Below are 17834 nucleotides of genomic sequence, written 5' to 3' on the forward strand. Positions count from 1 at the left end.
CCGCCCGCCATCTTGGGGGCGGTGCCCGTTCGCTGTCGGCCTTTATGGCCCCTGGGTGGGCTGCTGGTCGATCCTTGACCTTTCCTAATATGCTGCGGTTGGTACGTAGGGTGTTATTTCAGCGGGGCACCGAGCGGGCCCGGCTGAGCAGTGGCTGGGTGCACCGGGCTCCAGGTGAGCGGGCTGTGAGGGGGTCGGTTCGAATCCGACCATGGGTGTGTGGTTGGGCAGCAGCATCTGTCGGGTGTTCCATGCAGAAGGGTTAATTGACACCCGTGTGGTGGCTGTCCGTGTGTTCACACGTTGGCTTCCCAAGCCCTCTTTCTGCTCTGCCCTTTAACGGGGCTGTAAGAAGGATGGGGATGCTTCAACAGGTTCTGTGAGATAGGATAGGGGGAAGTGGCTTTAAGATAAAGCAGGGGAGATTTAGACTGGATTTGTGAAAGAATTTTGTTACCATAAGGGCACTGAGGTGCTGACAAAGGCTGCCCAGAGAGCTGTGGGTGCCCCATCCCCACAGTCAGCCTAAGTGTCTGTGTTTTTCTATTCTAGATGTCAATAGCTTTGCCGCTCGGACCAACACCTGTGGAGAGCTGCGTGCTGCTCACGTAGGGCAGGAGGTCACGTTGTGTGGATGGATTCAGTACCAAAGGTAAACCCAGACCACTGTGAGAACAGAGCTGCTTCATTGGCAGATCCAACATACGTTCTAGGCCTGCATTCATACACTTCTGTGTGCTTTCAGTCACCTTTTACATCTTGTGTTGTTGTCCCTTCTAACGTGTGTGACACAACAGTTGGGAACCATACCACAGCAGTATTTAACATCCCAGAGTTTGGTATAAATATTAATTGACCCTCCTTGCACCCTTGTAAACAGCTAGATATCACTACCCTCTTTATATGTAGGAGTAAGTAAATAGTAATGTATTTACAGTAGTTCAGACAGCTTTTAATTTCTTTTTTTTATGGATTTATTAGATTTTTTTTTTCAATTTAAACAATATATTTTCTATTGTAGTATCTAATGATGTGTCTTCAAAGTATGCATGCTTTGCTTGAAAAGGGTACGCCGAGAGAAGCTAGTAAGCAGAGGATGAAATATGAAATCCAACAGCTTGCCATAGGTGGTGTTAAATAACCTCTCCTAATAGAGCTGTGCATTTGTCAAATGCAGGCTGAAAAGCTTGTTTGCCTTGGGGTGGGCTGTCCACAGCTCTGGGCCCAGCTAAGGTCAGAGCACGAGCATAAGGAGTGCTCTGCCACAGGCTGTATGGACTTTAAAGAGAAGGCCCTGATGGGAAGCAGCTGAGGGAGTGGGATGGGGCAGCGTGGAGAAGAGGGGCTCAGGGGAGACCTCATTGATCCCTTCAACTGCCTGAAAGGAGGCTGTGGTGAGGTGAGGGTCGGTCTCTGCTCCTGGGTAACAGTGATAGGATGAGAAGGAATGGCCTCAGATTGTGCCAGGGAAGGTTCTGTTGGGGTATTAGGAAAAATTTCTTCTCGGGAGTGTTGAGGCATTGGCACAATGCAGACTGAAAAGCTTGTTTGTATTGCAGCTCTTAATTGTTGTGTTACTGGATATATAAGGGAGGCATGTCCTATGGTTTTGAGCAGAATAATTCCCATCAAAAATGGCCTTTTGCATTTTATGCTGCAGAGGGGCTGCCTTTTATCCAGCATTGTTCTGCAGTGATGGTCAGCATTGGTTGTGTGAGGCCAGCGTGGGCATCTCTGGGCAGCTGTGGGTGAGGTTCCAGGTGCAGTGTTGTGATTATTGCAATGAAATTGTTGGGCTTTTGCCTTTAAACACAGGGTGTGTTTCATAGGACAGCTTCAAGCATAACAGCAGCTGCCACTGTTGCAGCTAAGAAGATTGATATTTGTGATGCTTGGTCTAGGACTGTGAATTGCTCATGTTAAACTTATGAGACCAACACTCTGCTGCCTGTTAGATGGTTGTGAGTTTTCTTTTTGTTCTTTTGTTGACAAAATCCACGAGAACTTCAGTTTTGTTGCTCACCTAAATGTGTTTATCTGAATCAAGGTTCTCAGCAGGAAATCTCTGGAAATGACCTGTGTTTGTAATCAATGCTCTTCGTGGTTTAATGTTCAAATTAAGATAGGCATCTTCTGGTCATTTGCACATTGTTTGTGACTGGATAAAATCTGAATCAAATTGTTCAGATCAGATTCAGATGTGTATGCTTCTGAAGTGCTTTAAGATATTATTAACAAGATCCAGGCATTAACTTGTTGCCACATGCATTGACTTAAAAAGCAGAAGATGACTGGATTTGGATAAAACTCTTTTCCCTTTTGTGTTTTCTTTATGGATCAGACAAGGCCTGTTCCTGGTTTTGAGGGATTTCCAGGGGCTCACCCAGATCATCATTCCACAGGATGAAGTAAGTGCTACCCAAGTATGAGCTTGTGTCCAGCAGAAATTGAGAGCAGAGCAAGATAACTTAGCCAGAGAGCCCTGCTGTCATGCTGCAGCAGGACTGCTGGTACTGTTTCCTTTGGTTGTATGAGCACTGGTTCCAGATTCAAATGGACCATATAGAAATGAGGTGTGGTGCTTTTGAGTTTCTGAGATATAATTAGCGTGTATCCTCCTTGCAGGCACATTCTCATGTGAGAAAACTCCTATCCAATGCCCCAGTGGAATCTGTTGTACGAGTGACTGGCATCGTGTCTTCTCGTCCCCCAGGGCAGGAGAATCCGGTGAGGATGCTGGGGTCTCTCAAGGTTTTTATTCCTTTGGGAGAAGAGCACTGGGCAGTGGGGTTACGGTTGTTTATGTGTGTCATAGCTTTGCCACGGGCAGTTTTGTTCTGTGCTGTGTGTCAGCCTATCCTCAGAGATTGTGAGGCAGGGATAACTGCTGTGACAAATAGCTTAGGAGAAGTCACAGCACGTTACAGACACCCAGGAATTAAATTGTACCCTTTGAAAGGATAACAAGAACCAGGCAAAAGCTAACTTTTCAGCCTTTCAAATTATGGTTGAGATCACTTCTTTCTTCTAAAAATAAGTATTGTCACAGTGTTCTGCAGTAAGTAATGACCTTTTCCTCTCTCAACGGATTTCTGTTTCTCATTGCATAGGAGACAAAGATGTAATACTGTTTTTCTTTAAAAAGAAGTGCATTTCTCAGTTCTCATTGTAATCAGCTATAGATAGCCTGTCAGGATTGTCTGCATTCTGCATCATTGGCAGACCTGGAAAGAAAACACTGGGTTTATAACTGTGAGTGTGTTGTTTTTTCTTATTTTCTATAACCACTTACAGATGTATTCAAACTAGGACTTTTATCTCTTTTAATCACTTATTTTGTCAGAGGTTTGTATATACTTTTCTCTGGTACATAAAAAGTTCCATAGGATGAAATGAATCTCAGTGTGGCACAGTGCTGAGTGGGGAGGCTGTCTGCTTTCCCTCAGGAAGAGAATACTAGTTCTGAGAACTGGTGTTCAGAACTGGAAATTCTGAGAAGTTCCTCCCAGGTTGCCTTTTTGGACGTTTATTGAAGGCTAATGTACTCTAAAATTCATTCTGTGTGATTTCACTGAATCTCATGCAACTGGTGTTTAGTCAAAGTGCATGTACTGTACCAGGATCTGTGTTGGACTGCACCTCTGTGCTCAGCATGTCATTGAAGCAGAAAGTAAAGGACAAGCAGTGTTATTTCTTGTAGAGGTGGATATGCTGCTAAAGAGAACACACAGTTTTGAGTGAGCTAGCTTGTATTTTTTTCTGAGCAGGAGGATAATCTAGTGGGGATCCGTACTTGAGAGAAGTTCTCAGTTATACTCTGTTAAAGGGCAGAGAGGGTAATTATATGGTTTGGGTTTGTTTTGTTTCCACTGATCACCTTTGAAATACCTTTGCCCAACTGATCACCCTAAGTTTTGAATCTTTTTTTTCTTGCCTTTTTCTGCAGAAAATGCCAACAGGGGACATTGAAGTCAAGGCAGAGACTGCAGAGGTTCTCAACTTTTGCAAGAAGCTGCCCTTTGAAATCAAAGATTTCATCAAGGTATCTGCATTCTTCCCTTGTACCAAGGCAGTGGATTTTCAGTAAATCAGGAATTTGCCCAGAGTGATGGCAAAACATCTGTGAGAGCTTCATCTGATTCTTCCCAGCTGTGCTTTAGAAGAAGGGTGTGTGTATTGTTAGTGCTGAGGTGGCATTTCCAATTGGACTTAAGCCTTGTTTTCTGCGTGAATGTTTCCATTGCAGAGAGTTTTTAAAATGCCACACTAAGAACAGATGGTAAAGGGAAAGGTGGAAGAAATTCAGGCTGTGCTAGCTTTTCTTGAGTGTGAAAGAGAATCTGCCAATGCAATGCTGTGTTTTAAGGCAAGTATGCTTAGTCTTATCTGGGTGAGTAGCTAGTTGGCCAGAGGATTTTCTTTTGTAAATACACAGTTCTGTAAAAGGTTATTCTTAGTGAAGTCTGTGGTGTATGCGAGGCATTGCTGTTAAGTTCTTCTCTGTGCCACTGCCTGTGTGACTGAAGCATAGGTGTAGGAACTGGCAGAACTATGTGCTATTCCTTCCATGTTACATCTCCTGGGCAGTTCCCACCATCTGCAGTAGTTTAATCTTCCTGTCTGTGATATCACCATTTGCTTGTTCCTTTAGATATATGTGTGATACTGCTCATCTGCTTAAAAGTCCTGGGGATCACTACAGTCTGTCACAGTGGAGCCAGAGCTTAGAGGGCTGAAATTGAGATTTACTGAGGCAACTCTTAGTACAGAATGGATGTCTGTCTTTTTTCTTCTTAAAAAAAACCCAATGATCATGCACTGGAGACTCTCTCAGTGGCTGCTGTCTCTCCATACAGGCTGTGGGTTATACGTGGGTCGTGGCAACAAGGCAGTATCCTTTTTCAGCTTTCCCCCTTTTTGTCCTATGGCTTCATTGGACACGCAGTTTGAGTTTTGTTTCTTTTCTCCAGAAATCAGAGGCCTTACGCATGCAGTATCGCTACTTGGACCTGCGCAGCTCCCAGTTACAGTACAACCTGAGGCTGAGATCCCAGGTGGTGATGAGGATGCGAGAGTACCTGTGTAACCACCATGGTAAGCAAAGTGCTTGAGGAACAGTGTGTAGCAAACAGCATTGTCGAGGTTTTCTGCTCTTTCCTATTGCTAGGGTTGAGTACCAAACAACTTTAAACTCCAGGCTGTTCTCACTTGGGAAGGATGCACTGCTTGTAGCGGGAGATTTAGAGAAATGTTGGCAGGTCTAAAGAACAAAGGATGTTGAAATATCTTAGCATGCTACAAAGCAGTTGTTTCAAATGAGCTATGTCCAGAATTTTAAGTGATCAAAGGCATTTTGCAAATAGTTTCCTTCTTTTGGTCATCCAACTTGAGGCGTATTAAAGAGATGAATTTCTTGTAGGATTTACGTTTGTCTTAAAATCAGGGAGGCCTTCTTAAAAAGCCAAAGCCTAGTTCAAAATGGATAGAGAATTAACAGTTTCTCTGCCAATTTGGAGTTCTGTCTTCAACAGTTCTGGCAGAGCTTTGGGGGAGCTCAGCTTTTAAAGCTGTCAGTGCATAAGTTATTCTTAGAAACAGCAAAGTCTGGAGATTTGGAGAGGCTGCATGGTGTGCTCGATTACCTCTTGAGCTGACTAACAAGCCCTTCTCTAGCCTACTTTGTGTCATATCAGTTCTTGTCCCTCCTGTCAGCATATTCTGTGTTTGTTCCTCAGGGTTTGTGGATGTAGAAACTCCAACGCTCTTTAAGAGAACCCCAGGGGTATGTATTCTATTAGTAATGCATTTTAGCCTCCTGTAATGGCATAGGCAGTTCATGGTTGAATTACAGTCACTTGCTACTCAACCTTCATTGCTTCCCCTCACTAAGTAACAGCTTGTATGTCAGTTTCTGATACAATGCATTGATCTTTGTAATAGTAGAGGGAGTGAAAGGGTAGAAGTGGCACCTTATGTCTTGACTTTGAACCTTCAATTACCATGAAAGAATAAAGCTTCCATCTCGTAGACTACATTGAATGCAAGTCCTGTCCTGGGAAAGACTGGTTATCAAAACAAGGATCTCCCTCTAAGCACAATTTCCCTAGTGTTTATCTCTTAATTAGTAGCTTACTGCAGTGGCACTATTAAAGGCATTTCAGTTTCTGAATTTATATTCCTTTCTTTCATTTCCTGCAGGCCAGGAATTGTTGGTGTAGCTACCATATGGAATTCTGGCATTTAAATCCCTGTCGCGAGTGGTTTATTAAGCATTAGTCTTGCTGAGCAAGAGGTGGAGAATCCTCCTTATGGCTATTTCAGACCAAGCTAGTTAACAGACTGTTTAATATAGAAACAGCAGTTTCATCAGAAATAGGATGTTGTGATAGGGAAAATAGGTCTTTTCCTCTTGCACTTCACAGTTGTGCTGTTAGCCTAGAATTTCTAGATTTAATTCTGAAAAATGGCTTTGTCTGAGGCTCTGTAATTGCCCACCGGGGAATCTAGCCTACCAATAATGATACTGTACACCCAGTTTCTCCATTAGATGTATATCAGACTTAAGTCCCTTATGTCCAACCTGTCGATGCTAGATCTGATTCAGTAGTTGAGCAGAGCTCTGTGGTAGATGTATCCCTGTGGCTGGAGCAAAAGATGGCAAATCAAGGTGTTTTGCAAGGACACAAGTCTTTCTGAATCTCTGTGTCACTTCTCTGCTTCCTAATATTGAGAGAAGGAATACCTCTGCTTTATATTGTATATGTCCTTCTCTCAGAGCTGAACAAATTGCTACTGTATTTCTAGCTCTGAACGTGGCCCTAACCAAGATTAAAACCTCGTCTCTTGTCTTGTGTGAGGCAATAGAGAGCAGGAGACCTCAGGGAAGCAGAAGTGGATCCAGCTTTCAGGAGATGATTAAAGATTTACCAGATGTTACAAAAGGTCTCTCCACTTGCTCACTTCCAAGCACTATTTATAGGCTCTCCACACAACTCTGTGTGGGTCACTTGAGGAAGCACTGGAGTGACCTGTCTTCCACTTAGCTCTGCTGCTAGAGACAGGAGGGCAGAAGCAAGAAAAAGATGGCTTTTCTGAGCTTATTAGTTCCCTGATGCTCAGAGGAGGAATACCCCCACTTTCAACACACATCTGCAAGGTGAAGTAGTAATACTGCACATATGCTTGGAGGGGGATTTGTGTTTCAGACATGCTGAGGCAGCAGTCAGTCCAGATTGTGGTAGATGAGCAGTCTGCAGACTTGAACAGACTGCAGTCTGTTAAAGTGGCAGGCTGATGCATCTCTTCTCTTATTAGCTGCTGGTCCTTCTACAGTCATCCTCCAGCTACCTATGGCATTGAGTAGCCTGCACATGTCTCCTTCAATTCTCTGTTGCAGCCTTGGTACAAGGTGGATTTATTAGGCAGAAGCAGTGGGCAAGATGACAGAAACATAACAGTTCCTTCACATGATCTAGAATAAAGACTTGGCCCTGCCAGGCCAAACAGCCACATAAGTGCTGATTTCAGCAATCCTAGTGTAAGCTCATGGCTCACTTGTCTACAGTTTCAAAGGTAGAGGTCCAGAACTACAACACCAGCCTCTGAATTTCAGTGCTTAGCTTGGCTGCATATGTAAACAGGCACCTATTCCATTTTCCTTCTCCAAAGCTTTTGAATCCCTTTATAATTTTCCTCATCTTTGACTTGGCAAAGATTTTGAAAATAAAAAGTTCCTAGAGTGAAGTAAATCTATAGTAGGGGGAAAGGCTGCAGTATGACCTGATGCTATCAAACAAAAAATAGTCTGTGGAAGGAATCACGATGTAGAGTGCTTTCATTGAAGCATTTGTGTTGATTGCTGCGTGGACCAATTGTAGAAAATGGCTTATCTCTCTAGGTCAGGTATTTAGATGAAAGGTGTTCAGTAACCTTTTCTTTCAAGTCTTGTTATCTTTGGTAAGCTTTATGCTTTTGCCATTCTGTGCTCGCTTTTCTCCTTTCCCAGCTTTTCTTGCTTGGAATGTTAAAGCTGAATTTTTGGAAAGAGAAGTGGGGATGGAAAGTGGCCACTGATGTGCTGGGCGTATTCAGGTTGGCTTTCTCTCAGCTGGGAACAGAGGCTCTTGCTGAATGTCTTTCTCATGCCAGGGGGCAAAAGAATTCCTTGTGCCCTCCAGGGAAGCGGGCAAGTTCTACTCTCTGCCTCAGAGTCCTCAGCAGTTCAAGCAGCTCCTGATGATTGGAGGCCTGGACAGGTAAGAGTTATTTGGACTACCATTCTCTGCATGCAGTGTCAAGGATTTGCTTGCTTTGATGTGTGATGTTTTAGAGGCTTCTCTGGGAACTTACTGCCAGGAGTTTTGTTTTAAAGACAGATCCTTAAACACTTGCAATTTTTGCTAAGCCATTCTCATTAGCAATAATACCTCCCAGTAAGAGTAAACTTTAACCCTTTTTGATAGATGAAATCTTTGCTATTTTAAATGGAAACCTGAGTTTAAGCGTGTAGGAATAAGCTTTGCAGAGACGGTCTGCCTGAAGGACAGAAAATCTGTCAGAGCACAGCTCACCTGGTACTATGTACCAGGAGGGTATGGCTGGAGATGGGTACAGCTGCTGCTTCCAATCAAAATTCCTTGCATTTCAGGGAATGGCAGCAATCAGGACTTTATCCACCACACAGGGAGCAGAGCAATCTTTTTTTAATGATTGGTTCTGTAGCCATAATTTAATTTAAGGTAGCTTTAATTGTTATCTAAGTATAAGTACTCTTGCAGATACTTCCAGGTTGCTCGCTGCTACCGTGATGAAGGCTCCCGGCCCGACAGGCAGCCAGAATTCACTCAGGTAACCAATTTGCACTGTCTTTCACCCTCCCCTTCACCCAAAACAGCTTATGGATGTTTTATCTTCTGAAAGCTTAGTATCTGTTGGTCCTTGTCCTGCCTCAGGGGTATGGAATGTTGTTTTCTGTGTGTTTTGCAGTCACAGCCCCTTGCAGTCAGTGTGGGACGTGAACAAAGTTGTAACTGTCCTTGGCTGACTTCAGTCCCAGGTGCTGATGAGTAGATGTGGGAATTGTGTTGCAGCAGTGGTGGTGCTTGATGATGCATTTCTGCTCCTGTCCTGCAGAGCTGGGCAGCCCCTACATCAGCCTTGACACCCAGGCAGAGTTAGCTGGGTCCATTCAAGGTTTCTCTGTTCATCCTTGTCATCATTACCTCATTTAGTACTCTGAGGAGATCGTTGCCTGAGTCATCATGCTGTAGGGAGATCATAAACACACCCTCAGTCTAATGTAGTCATGCTATGACTTAATGTCGTATATTGTTTCCTTTTATGCTGACTTAATAGTCTAAGAGTTTCTGCAAGTAGCAGTGAGGAGGCAAAAACTGTAGCTAATGTGGAATCTCCCTCTTGTTTTCTGTTTTCAGATAGATATAGAGATGTCATTTGTAGATCAAGCTGGGATCCAGAGGTTGATAGAGGGCCTCCTGCAATATTCCTGGCCTGAGGAAAGAGGCCCCATTATGACTCCTTTCCCTACCATGACATATGACGAGGCACTGGCTGACTATGGGACTGATAAACCAGACACTCGCTTTGGGATGAAGGTGTGGGTTTGCCTGCTGGAGACTTGCAGCTTTTCTTTTTCTGGTAGTGTTTTAAAAATAATCTTTGATTAAATTGTGTGTACATTGTTAGCTGGGATTCTTAATCCTGTAACATACCAAAGGAATCTCTAGGGTTTTCCAGGCCCTCTTACATTTTTCCCTCTGTAGTCCTCAGTCTTCTGATGGTTATTCAAGCTTGGCCCCATTCACTTCTTTCTGTGAACCTTTTGATTTCTCTGAGCAAGGAAATGGTGTCCCAAAGAATAGCTTTCAAAGGCAATAAGACACAGGAGTGTGATTTTTTTTTTTCTTTTTTTTTCTTCATGTTTTTACCACAACAGCTTTCTCCTGTGCTCTCTCCTTGCTTAGATAGTGGATATCAGTGATACTTTACGAAGATTGGACATTGGGTTTGTGCAGAATGTGCTCACTTACCCCCACGGCACTGCCAAGGCTATTTGTATCCCTCAGGGAGCGGTAAGTGATGCTTTTACATGCTGCGTACACTTGTGAAATAAAATACCAACTTGAATTCTTTTGTTAGTATGGAAATGTTCCCTGCTATGACTGGGGGAGCAGTGTCCTTCAGGGAGCTTGGGGTTGCTTGTGATTGACGTCAGGTTGGGCAGAGTGTTGTTACAACTGGGAAATAGAGACGATCAGGTGATGGGAAGAATATATTGTCCTCATGAAGGCCAGGAAGAGAATAGAGCTGCAAGGTCCCCTGGGGATGGGGAAGCCTTTTGGGGCTTCGGCTTGCTTTTGTCAAGGATGGCATCTGAATAATAAATTGTGCCCTCTGGGGAGAGGTTGAAATAGAACCAGGTATGGCACAGCGCTGTTCTGGACTGATAGGAGAAAGGTAAAGGTCAGCTAGTTTGCATGCCCATCTCATGATTGCTTTTGTTGCGTTTCTGGGTACTATTCATATAAGGAGAACGCTACAAATCAAATCCACAGCTGACAGTAGATGGAGAACTATCTTTGGCATATCTTAACAGGGAAGCAGATTTAACGTGGCTGGGGATGTCTTTGCAGCATAGGCAGTAAGGGGAAAGAAGTATTCCCTGAACAATTATATCTAGGAAATAAAATAACATGAATCTACATGATTTTTTTAAAACTGAAACAGGCTTTCCAGGGCAGTGGTCATGGCACCAAGACTACCAGAGCACAAGAAGCATTTAGACAATGCTGTCAAACACAGGGTTTGAATTTTGGGTGGTCCTGTGTAGTGCTAGGAGTTGGACTCAGTAACCTTTGTGGGTCCTTTCCAATTCTATGAATAAGACTTCAGTTTGGGAGTTCTTTAATTTTGACAGAAAGCACAAGTTACTATCTTCCCACGAGAGGGCACTAAAGATGTGCATTAGCAAAACAGAAGTGGAGTCACAAGCCTTTCTACCTTTAAAATATTTTTTAAAGGATCAGGAACATCTACTGCATTCCTTTGCATGTAAAGATGAGCCTGGTTGGTTTCTTTCTGTTATTCCTCCACACTGAGCTATGCTTTCACCATCATCAGTGTAGTGTTAAAAACTTGTTCCTGCTCTCTAATCTGCAGGCTAGAGGTATTTAATTGACATGGCCTCTCACTGCTGACCAGCTATGGCTGATCTGTGAGTGAGGAGAAAAACTGCAACTGAAGAAGCCCCTTTCTAAAAGCAGTCCTTGGAGAAAACACTCAGCTGCAGTCCAGTGCCATGAGCCCACTCTTGTTCCACAGCCCTTGTTTCTTGAACTGCTAGAAACAAAAGGACATGAGATGTTTGGAAACAGTAGATTTGAATTCTGGCAGGGCTTTCTGTAGATCTTGCTGCTCTAATGTCTTTTTCTGCTCTTTCCTCAGAGATATCTTAAACATAAAGATTTGGAATCCTTAAAGGAGGCTGCAAAATCCCGGTTCAACCAGGTGAGACCAAGCAACACTGCTGGAATGTTGGAAGTGGTGAATGATAACCTGTATAAAGGCACTTGTAGGCAGAGGAGGGTGGGGGAGAATTTTCAATAATAAAAAAAACTCTTTACTAGGAGCCTCATTAAAGGAAGAGTTGATGGCAAGAGAGGGCAGCACTGACATGAACATATTCTTTTTACTGATCTTGCAATAGGAAATCATGGATGTTATCTGCAGGCCTGATGGGAGCTTGAAGTCTCTGCTCACCAAGTTTCTTGGTGAAGAGCAGCAGTCAGAGCTCATCCGAGTGCTGAACATGCAGGTGGATGATGTGGTACTGCTGGCAGTTGGAGACCACAAGCGAGTGGTAGGAAGCATTTCTGAGTTTTTCTGAGAGTTGAATGTTGCTGTTGGCTTTGAAGTTACCTGTCCTTAGTCTAATACCTTTGATCACATAAATAGGTCATAGAATCATAGAATGGCCTGGGTTGTAAAGGACCACAATGATCATCTCGTTTCAACCCCCCTGCCATGTGCAGGGTCGCCAACCAGCAGACCAGGCTGCCCAGAGCCACATCCAGCCTGGCCTTGAATGCCTCCAGGGATGGGGCATCCACAACTTTCTTGGGCAAACTGTTCCAGTGTGACACCACCCTCTGGGTGAGAAACTGCCTCCTAATATCCAACTTAAACCTCCCCTGTCTTAGTTTAAAACCATTTCCTCCTTTCCTATCACCCTCACAAACAGTCATTTCCCCCTCCTGTTTATATGCTCCCTTCAAATATTGGAAGGCCACAACGAGGTCTTCACAGAGCTTTCTCTTCTGATTTCTTGTTTCTTTGCATCTGAAGCTACATCAGCAACAAATAATGCATGAAGTGTACCTGTTGCTTTTGTTTCTCTCCCAGTTATATTCTGGGAAGAGTTTTGCAACCAAGATGAAGGCTGGAATATAAAACAGGAACAAATTGGCACCACTTCTCTCACCTCAGCTTACTTCTTAAAGCACTAAACAGAGACTAGAAAACAAGGACACCTAGGTAGCTGTTTCCCATAAGCAGATGGTAAGAGTGAAACATGGCTGCTTATTAGCAGAGGGGATAGGAGTTTCTGTCCCTAACCTTCTCTGTATTCCTGCCAGTGGATGTTGCCTTCCAGGCATTCATTTGTGTGTGGTGTCATGTTCTGCATAATTGCCAAAACTGCCATTTCTTTCTGTGCCTTCATTTCTCTGTCGTCAAAGTGAGGATACTACCTATGATTCCCTGTTAATCCATGCTTATGTAGAACTTGAGATCAGTCTAGGAGAGTTTTGTGAGGATGGAATGTGGAAGAAAATGAACTTTTCCAGCTTCTTACTCAGCCTTTTGTGTTTTTTTTTTTGTCAAACCCTGGAGCTGCTGCTGCCTTGGCAGGAAGGTGATATTTTCTAGGAGACAAGGCAAGAATGTTTTTACTGCAACAGCACGGTGCAGCTAATATTGTATATGATGCTGCTGTTACAAAAAACTTTCCCTGGATGGGATACGAGCAACCTCCCTGGCAGTAAAATTGGCTCTTCTCATTAGCTCCTTTCTTTTCTGCAGTGCTCTGCATTAGGAAGCCTACGGCTGGAGAGTGCTGACCTCCTGGAGGCAGCTGGAATGGTGCTGCGGGATCCTGCAGCTCTTCACTTCCTCTGGGTGGTGGATTTCCCGCTTTTCCTCCCCAAGGAAGAGAATCCCTCTGAACTGGAGTCTGCTCATCACCCTTTCACTGCCCCTCATCCTTTAGATACCGACCTCCTCTATTCTGACCCCACAAAGGTAACTAACTTCGTGCCTGCTGTGTTGGCCCTCTTATAGCTGTGTGTTGTGGAAAATGAGGTACCTATCTGTTTGAAAAGGACAACTTTGAGTTTTCTCTGAATAACAACCAGCATGAGGAGCTCCTCTGACAAAAGGGGCATATTGGAAACAGTTGCTTAAGGCGAGGGCTCTTGTATTCTGACCCATACCATGTTGCTTCAAGTTTTGATCAAGTTTGCAAAAGAACATGCATCGTTCCAGTTGCTGTTAAGCTACGTGCCACCCTGAGGTGACATCACCTCTGTCAGCAGCAGTCCATGCTTCTGTGAGGACTGATATTTGAACTGGAGCTTTTTCTATGCTTAGCCTTGGGATCAAGTCACAGCATGGAGCCTGAATTCTGGATGGATGCAGACTGCTGTTAAAATGACAATGCGAAAGCCACAAAAGAAGAGATGTGTCCATGTGATTTCTTTCATATTTTTGCTGGAGCTGGAACCAGGAGAGGAACTTTGGCAAGACTTGAAGTCTGCCTTGCTCTGTGTCGACTAATAGGACTTTATAAAAAATGAAAACAATCATTTCCTTTCTCTTTGGTTATGTTGTGATATATATGTTTGTTATCCCAGAGTTTGGAGTCTGTTACCCCCCAGTGGAATTCAGTGGAAGACTTTATCCTCGGTGTTGGAACCCTCTTCCTTTGTGAATTACAAGGCTGCATCAAGAGAGCAGTGTTGCAGTATGTCATGTCTTCATTTGCAGCATCTTTGTATGTGTGCTGGTTGGCATCAAATGCTGTTGGGTCCCAGCTTTTCTAAGGTGCTTGTTGATTTCTTTTCCCAGGTCCGTAGCCAGCACTATGACCTTGTGCTGAATGGCAGTGAAATTGGAGGTGGCTCCATCAGAATTCATAATGCAGAACAACAGCGTTTTGTGCTGGAGAAAGTGCTGAAGGTAACACCTCTACATGTCTCCCAACGTCCTCTTAGAGTTTTAAATATCTGCTCCAAATTCCGGAGAAACATGAGTGTCCTTCTCGGATAAACAGCTCCTAGAGATGGATGACTCCCTCATAGCTTCATCTTACGCTGCTAATAGGAAGAGCGTCGTTTGTTCAGTAGTGTTTCTTATATAACTTTGCAGGAGGACTCAGAGGTGCTTTCCCATCTGCTTGAGGCTCTGGAATTTGGAGCTCCCCCTCATGGAGGAATTGCTTTAGGTGAGTGCTCTGCAATTATCCAGAATGCAGGTGTCTTGTTGCTTTCTTTTGGTACATTAGATTTTGAAAATAAGCCTCATTTGTTAGCGAAAGCCCTATCTCCTCCTGACAGAGATGGCTGTTTTGGTGGTGCTAAATAGCAGCAACCAACATGCTTCCATCTCTGTAGCTACTTTATGAAAGAGAACAGAGCTCTTGCAACCAAGTGCAGAATGCTTTGGTGTTCCTCCCTAGCATCATAATGTGTTTTACTTCTTCTGCAAGGACCAAATCACCTGTTGGTGCCTCTAACCATGGTCCTTATCTCCTGTTCTACAAACAGTGTGTTTATTAACATTGGATCATCTTAATTCTTGTTCCTGTGCAGCCAGTACAGGATCTCTCTGTACTGCACGCTCAGGCAGGGATGGTATGGTACTGCTTCATGCCCTGGGTTAGTGCCACAATCTCAGCCTTTGCTTCCATCTCGCTTCCCTTTTGCCTTCTGTTTCATTCACTCATTCAGAGACTTAAACTGACGGTAAGTGAATGCTGTCAAGTTAGGTCCCTGATCTGTCTCAGCATGGGCCTGATGGATACCTGTACACAAAGGGGAGAAATTACATCTCAGGAGTCACAGGGAGTGTGAGCAGGCAGCAGCACTGACCTAGATTGGCTTAAGCTGTTGTGGAATGGAATCTTGAAGTCATTACAGCACTGTGTACAGCATTACAGGAATGTCAGTTCGTTTTCCTAGAATCTCTCAGGTTTTTGTTTAAAAAAAAATAAAATAAACAACAAAAGAGCACTTTAACTTGCAGTCTTCAAGTGTGATTTTCCTCTATCCAATCACTCAGAGGCTATTACTCCTTCTGAATTCCTCCTGGTTGTTCTAGTCCTTCAGAACTGATTGACCAAGAGCTTTGAGCAGTTAAACAGAGCCCTGGCAATGTTCCTGTTGCTTAGTGGCCTTGGCGTTGTTATGCTGCTTTTGAAAAGGCACTGTTTCTGTCTTGCAGTCTTTGACATGTCACAGAATTTTTTTGTAACATTGGAAAGCTTTATTTTGCTAGGCTCATCTGCTGTCTAGGTATGTCTGTTTCTCTCTTTACTGGTTGAGAGTAATTTTTTTTTCCCCTTATTTACTTCAGTTTTATTCTTTAAGTCTGGCAGTATTACCTACTCCCACCTTTCTGATTTTCTGAATCAGAGAAACTAACACAGGACCGTAACTCAAGTGATTCATCAATTTGTTTTCTGCTTCTAGGACTTGACAGGCTCATCTCTCTCATTGTTGGCTCTCCAAGTATCAGAGATGTCATTGCTTTTCCTAAATCGTTCAAGGGACGGGACCTGATGGGCAATGCTCCAGACTATGTCACTCCAGAAGAATTAGAGCCATATCACATCCACGTTTCATGGCCTGCAGCAGAAACAGAAGCAAAGAAAAACTGACTTATAGCAAGTGATGTGAATTGAACTGTGAAAGCAGAGATGCTTCCAACTTCTAAATGCTGAAATTCACTTTGAAAAACATCAGCTGTTATGGGAGGACCAGAGGAGTACAACCCCACTGCAGTTTCAGAATAGAATGGGGAACAGATATGATAGTTCCTCTGATAGGAATTCACCTTTGGGTTGGCAATGGGAGGGAGAAGTAGGAAAGTGAAAGGAAAAAAGCCCATCATTTTAGCTTAGGATATTGAGACTGTTTCCTTTAGGGTGTTGTATTGAAGGTAAGGTTATTTATTAATTTTCCACTTTCCAGTTTGCATATGTGAACTCTTCTCCCATCTAAAGGAGACAGTGTACCAGCTGCTCTGGAAGAAGATCCAGTATTCCTGATAATCACTGACTCTCTAGCTGAGAGCTGTTACAGCAGAGTAGTGCCATGCTGGGCAAAGAACCTAACAAAGCTTCAGTGCAGCCAGCAGCTTGTGTCATGCTGGAGGATACTTGATCATACAGAATTTGCCATGGGGAGCTGTACTCAGGTGTTCCCTGTTTAAAAGCAGGGAGAGGAGGAGGCGTGGTGTTTGCAGCAGTTGTCCTTGTAATATTCATCAAACAGGAGATGATTTATCTTTGGGGCCTGTGGTCCTGCCACTTTCAGAGCACAGCTTCTGAAGTTTGTATCCTTTGTAAATAAAGTTTGTCTAGCAATTTGGTTTTGTCTGAGCTTGGCTTTGCTCTGAGCTTGGATTTGCATATCTTTGATTGGAAACAAGCTGGAAATACGTGAGTTAGAACAAAATGTTACGCACCACCTTGTGAGAGTTATTGCAGTGATGAGATTTCCTTAACATTTAGCAGTGATCAGAGCAAGGTGATGTTATCCTCAGATTGCTTCTTTAGAGGATGGTGGATTTTGCTATTTACCTTTTTTACTGATAGTGAGAATAAATGGAACTGAAACAGAATTTGCTTAAGACTCATCTGTGTTTCTAAAGTAGGGATTATCAGAGGCTCCTTTGAGGACATGAGAGCATAAAACAGTTTTTCTGAGTTCTTCTTCACTCCCCCAGACCATTATTTATAGTAAGCATAAACGTAATGTGCTCAGCTTTTTCAACTGTCAAGTAAGGGATATTCTATCTCTTGGTAAGAACTGCAAAGGCAAATGCTGTTTACATCTGAAGAGTCCCAGTTCTTTAAATTAGGATTATTATCAAGCATTCAAAGGATAACATGCTCTAAGAAGCTTAGGCAGAAATGTAACGCTGCCTGGAATGTTGAAAGCACTTGTTAAAATGTGTGAGCAAGCTGTCTCCAAGGCATAACATCCATCTTTTATATGCAGGCTGTTTGGTGTGATGTTGATTTTGCCCACTGCTATATTAAGGGCTCGCTGCAGTTTGAAGTGTGTGATATAGCTACGATTAGCTACAGTGAAAAAATGCATCCAAATGTGTCATCTGAGCTGCTGCAGTCCTGCTACGATGAGGTCAGTGGAAAAGATGGACCCTGAATATATGCAAACCATCTGTACTTGGATTTGTGAATGAAGGTAGGTTACAACACAGCTGCTTGAATTCGCTAGCAGTCCTGTGAATGCTACCACAGAGAATACATTACTTGTTTTGGTTTTGTACAGCATTGGCCTCTGGCTGCTGTACCCGGAGCTGCTGGCTTTGCTGGGAACAGAATGACCAGCACAGGTACTTTGTGAGGACTTATTCAAGGTCCTTGCTGCTATGGACCAACCTGTGATGGTTGGATGCCTGTGTTTGATTACAGTCTGTGTCTTTAAGAGCTCTGGAGCCTCAGCTGAGACCTGATGTAAGGATGTCCAGCGCTGTGCAAGTGTCAACTCATTACCTGGGAGCACAAAACTATC

General features: G+C 43.6%; 1 protein-coding gene across 2 annotated transcripts; it reads left to right on the plus strand.

The window, feature by feature from the left end:
• Positions 1-6: 6 nt before the first annotated feature.
• On the plus strand, positions 7-16917 carry DARS2 (aspartyl-tRNA synthetase 2, mitochondrial). 2 transcript variants are annotated; one of them, XR_005861942.2, is made up of 17 exons: positions 7-174; positions 553-652; positions 2342-2408; positions 2626-2727; positions 3947-4042; positions 4971-5094; positions 5736-5782; positions 8149-8255; positions 8778-8847; positions 9435-9614; positions 9984-10091; positions 11464-11526; positions 11726-11878; positions 13099-13317; positions 13929-14038; positions 14143-14253; positions 14443-14523. XR_005861942.2 is itself a non-coding variant. In XM_422251.8 (17 exons), the coding sequence occupies exons 1-17, from the start codon at positions 45-47 to the stop codon at positions 15950-15952; spliced, it is 1941 nt and encodes a 646-aa protein (XP_422251.6). In that variant the 5' UTR covers positions 7-44; the 3' UTR covers positions 15953-16917. The 2 variants fall into 2 exon arrangements, 1 of the variants encoding a protein (XP_422251.6); XM_422251.8 differs by lacking the exon at positions 13929-14038 and adding an exon at positions 15765-16917 and having other exon boundaries at positions 14443-14518.
• The last annotated feature ends 917 nt before the right edge of the window (positions 16918-17834 follow it).

The sequence above is a fragment of the Gallus gallus genome, chromosome 8, assembly GCF_016699485.2.
Source record: "Gallus gallus isolate bGalGal1 chromosome 8, bGalGal1.mat.broiler.GRCg7b, whole genome shotgun sequence".
Taxonomy (NCBI): domain Eukaryota; kingdom Metazoa; phylum Chordata; class Aves; order Galliformes; family Phasianidae; genus Gallus; species Gallus gallus.

Bases quoted from the DNA above. Each gene is read 5' to 3' on its own strand.
- DARS2 (XM_422251.8), top strand. From the start codon at position 45: ATGGCCCCTGGGTGGGCTGCTGGTCGATCCTTGACCTTTCCTAATATG. The intron at 2,409-2,625 runs GTAAGTGCTACC...TCCTCCTTGCAG, and splicing joins TCATCATTCCACAGGATGAA to GCACATTCTCATGTGAGAAA. The intron at 5,095-5,735 runs GTAAGCAAAGTG...TTTGTTCCTCAG, and splicing joins GTACCTGTGTAACCACCATG to GGTTTGTGGATGTAGAAACT.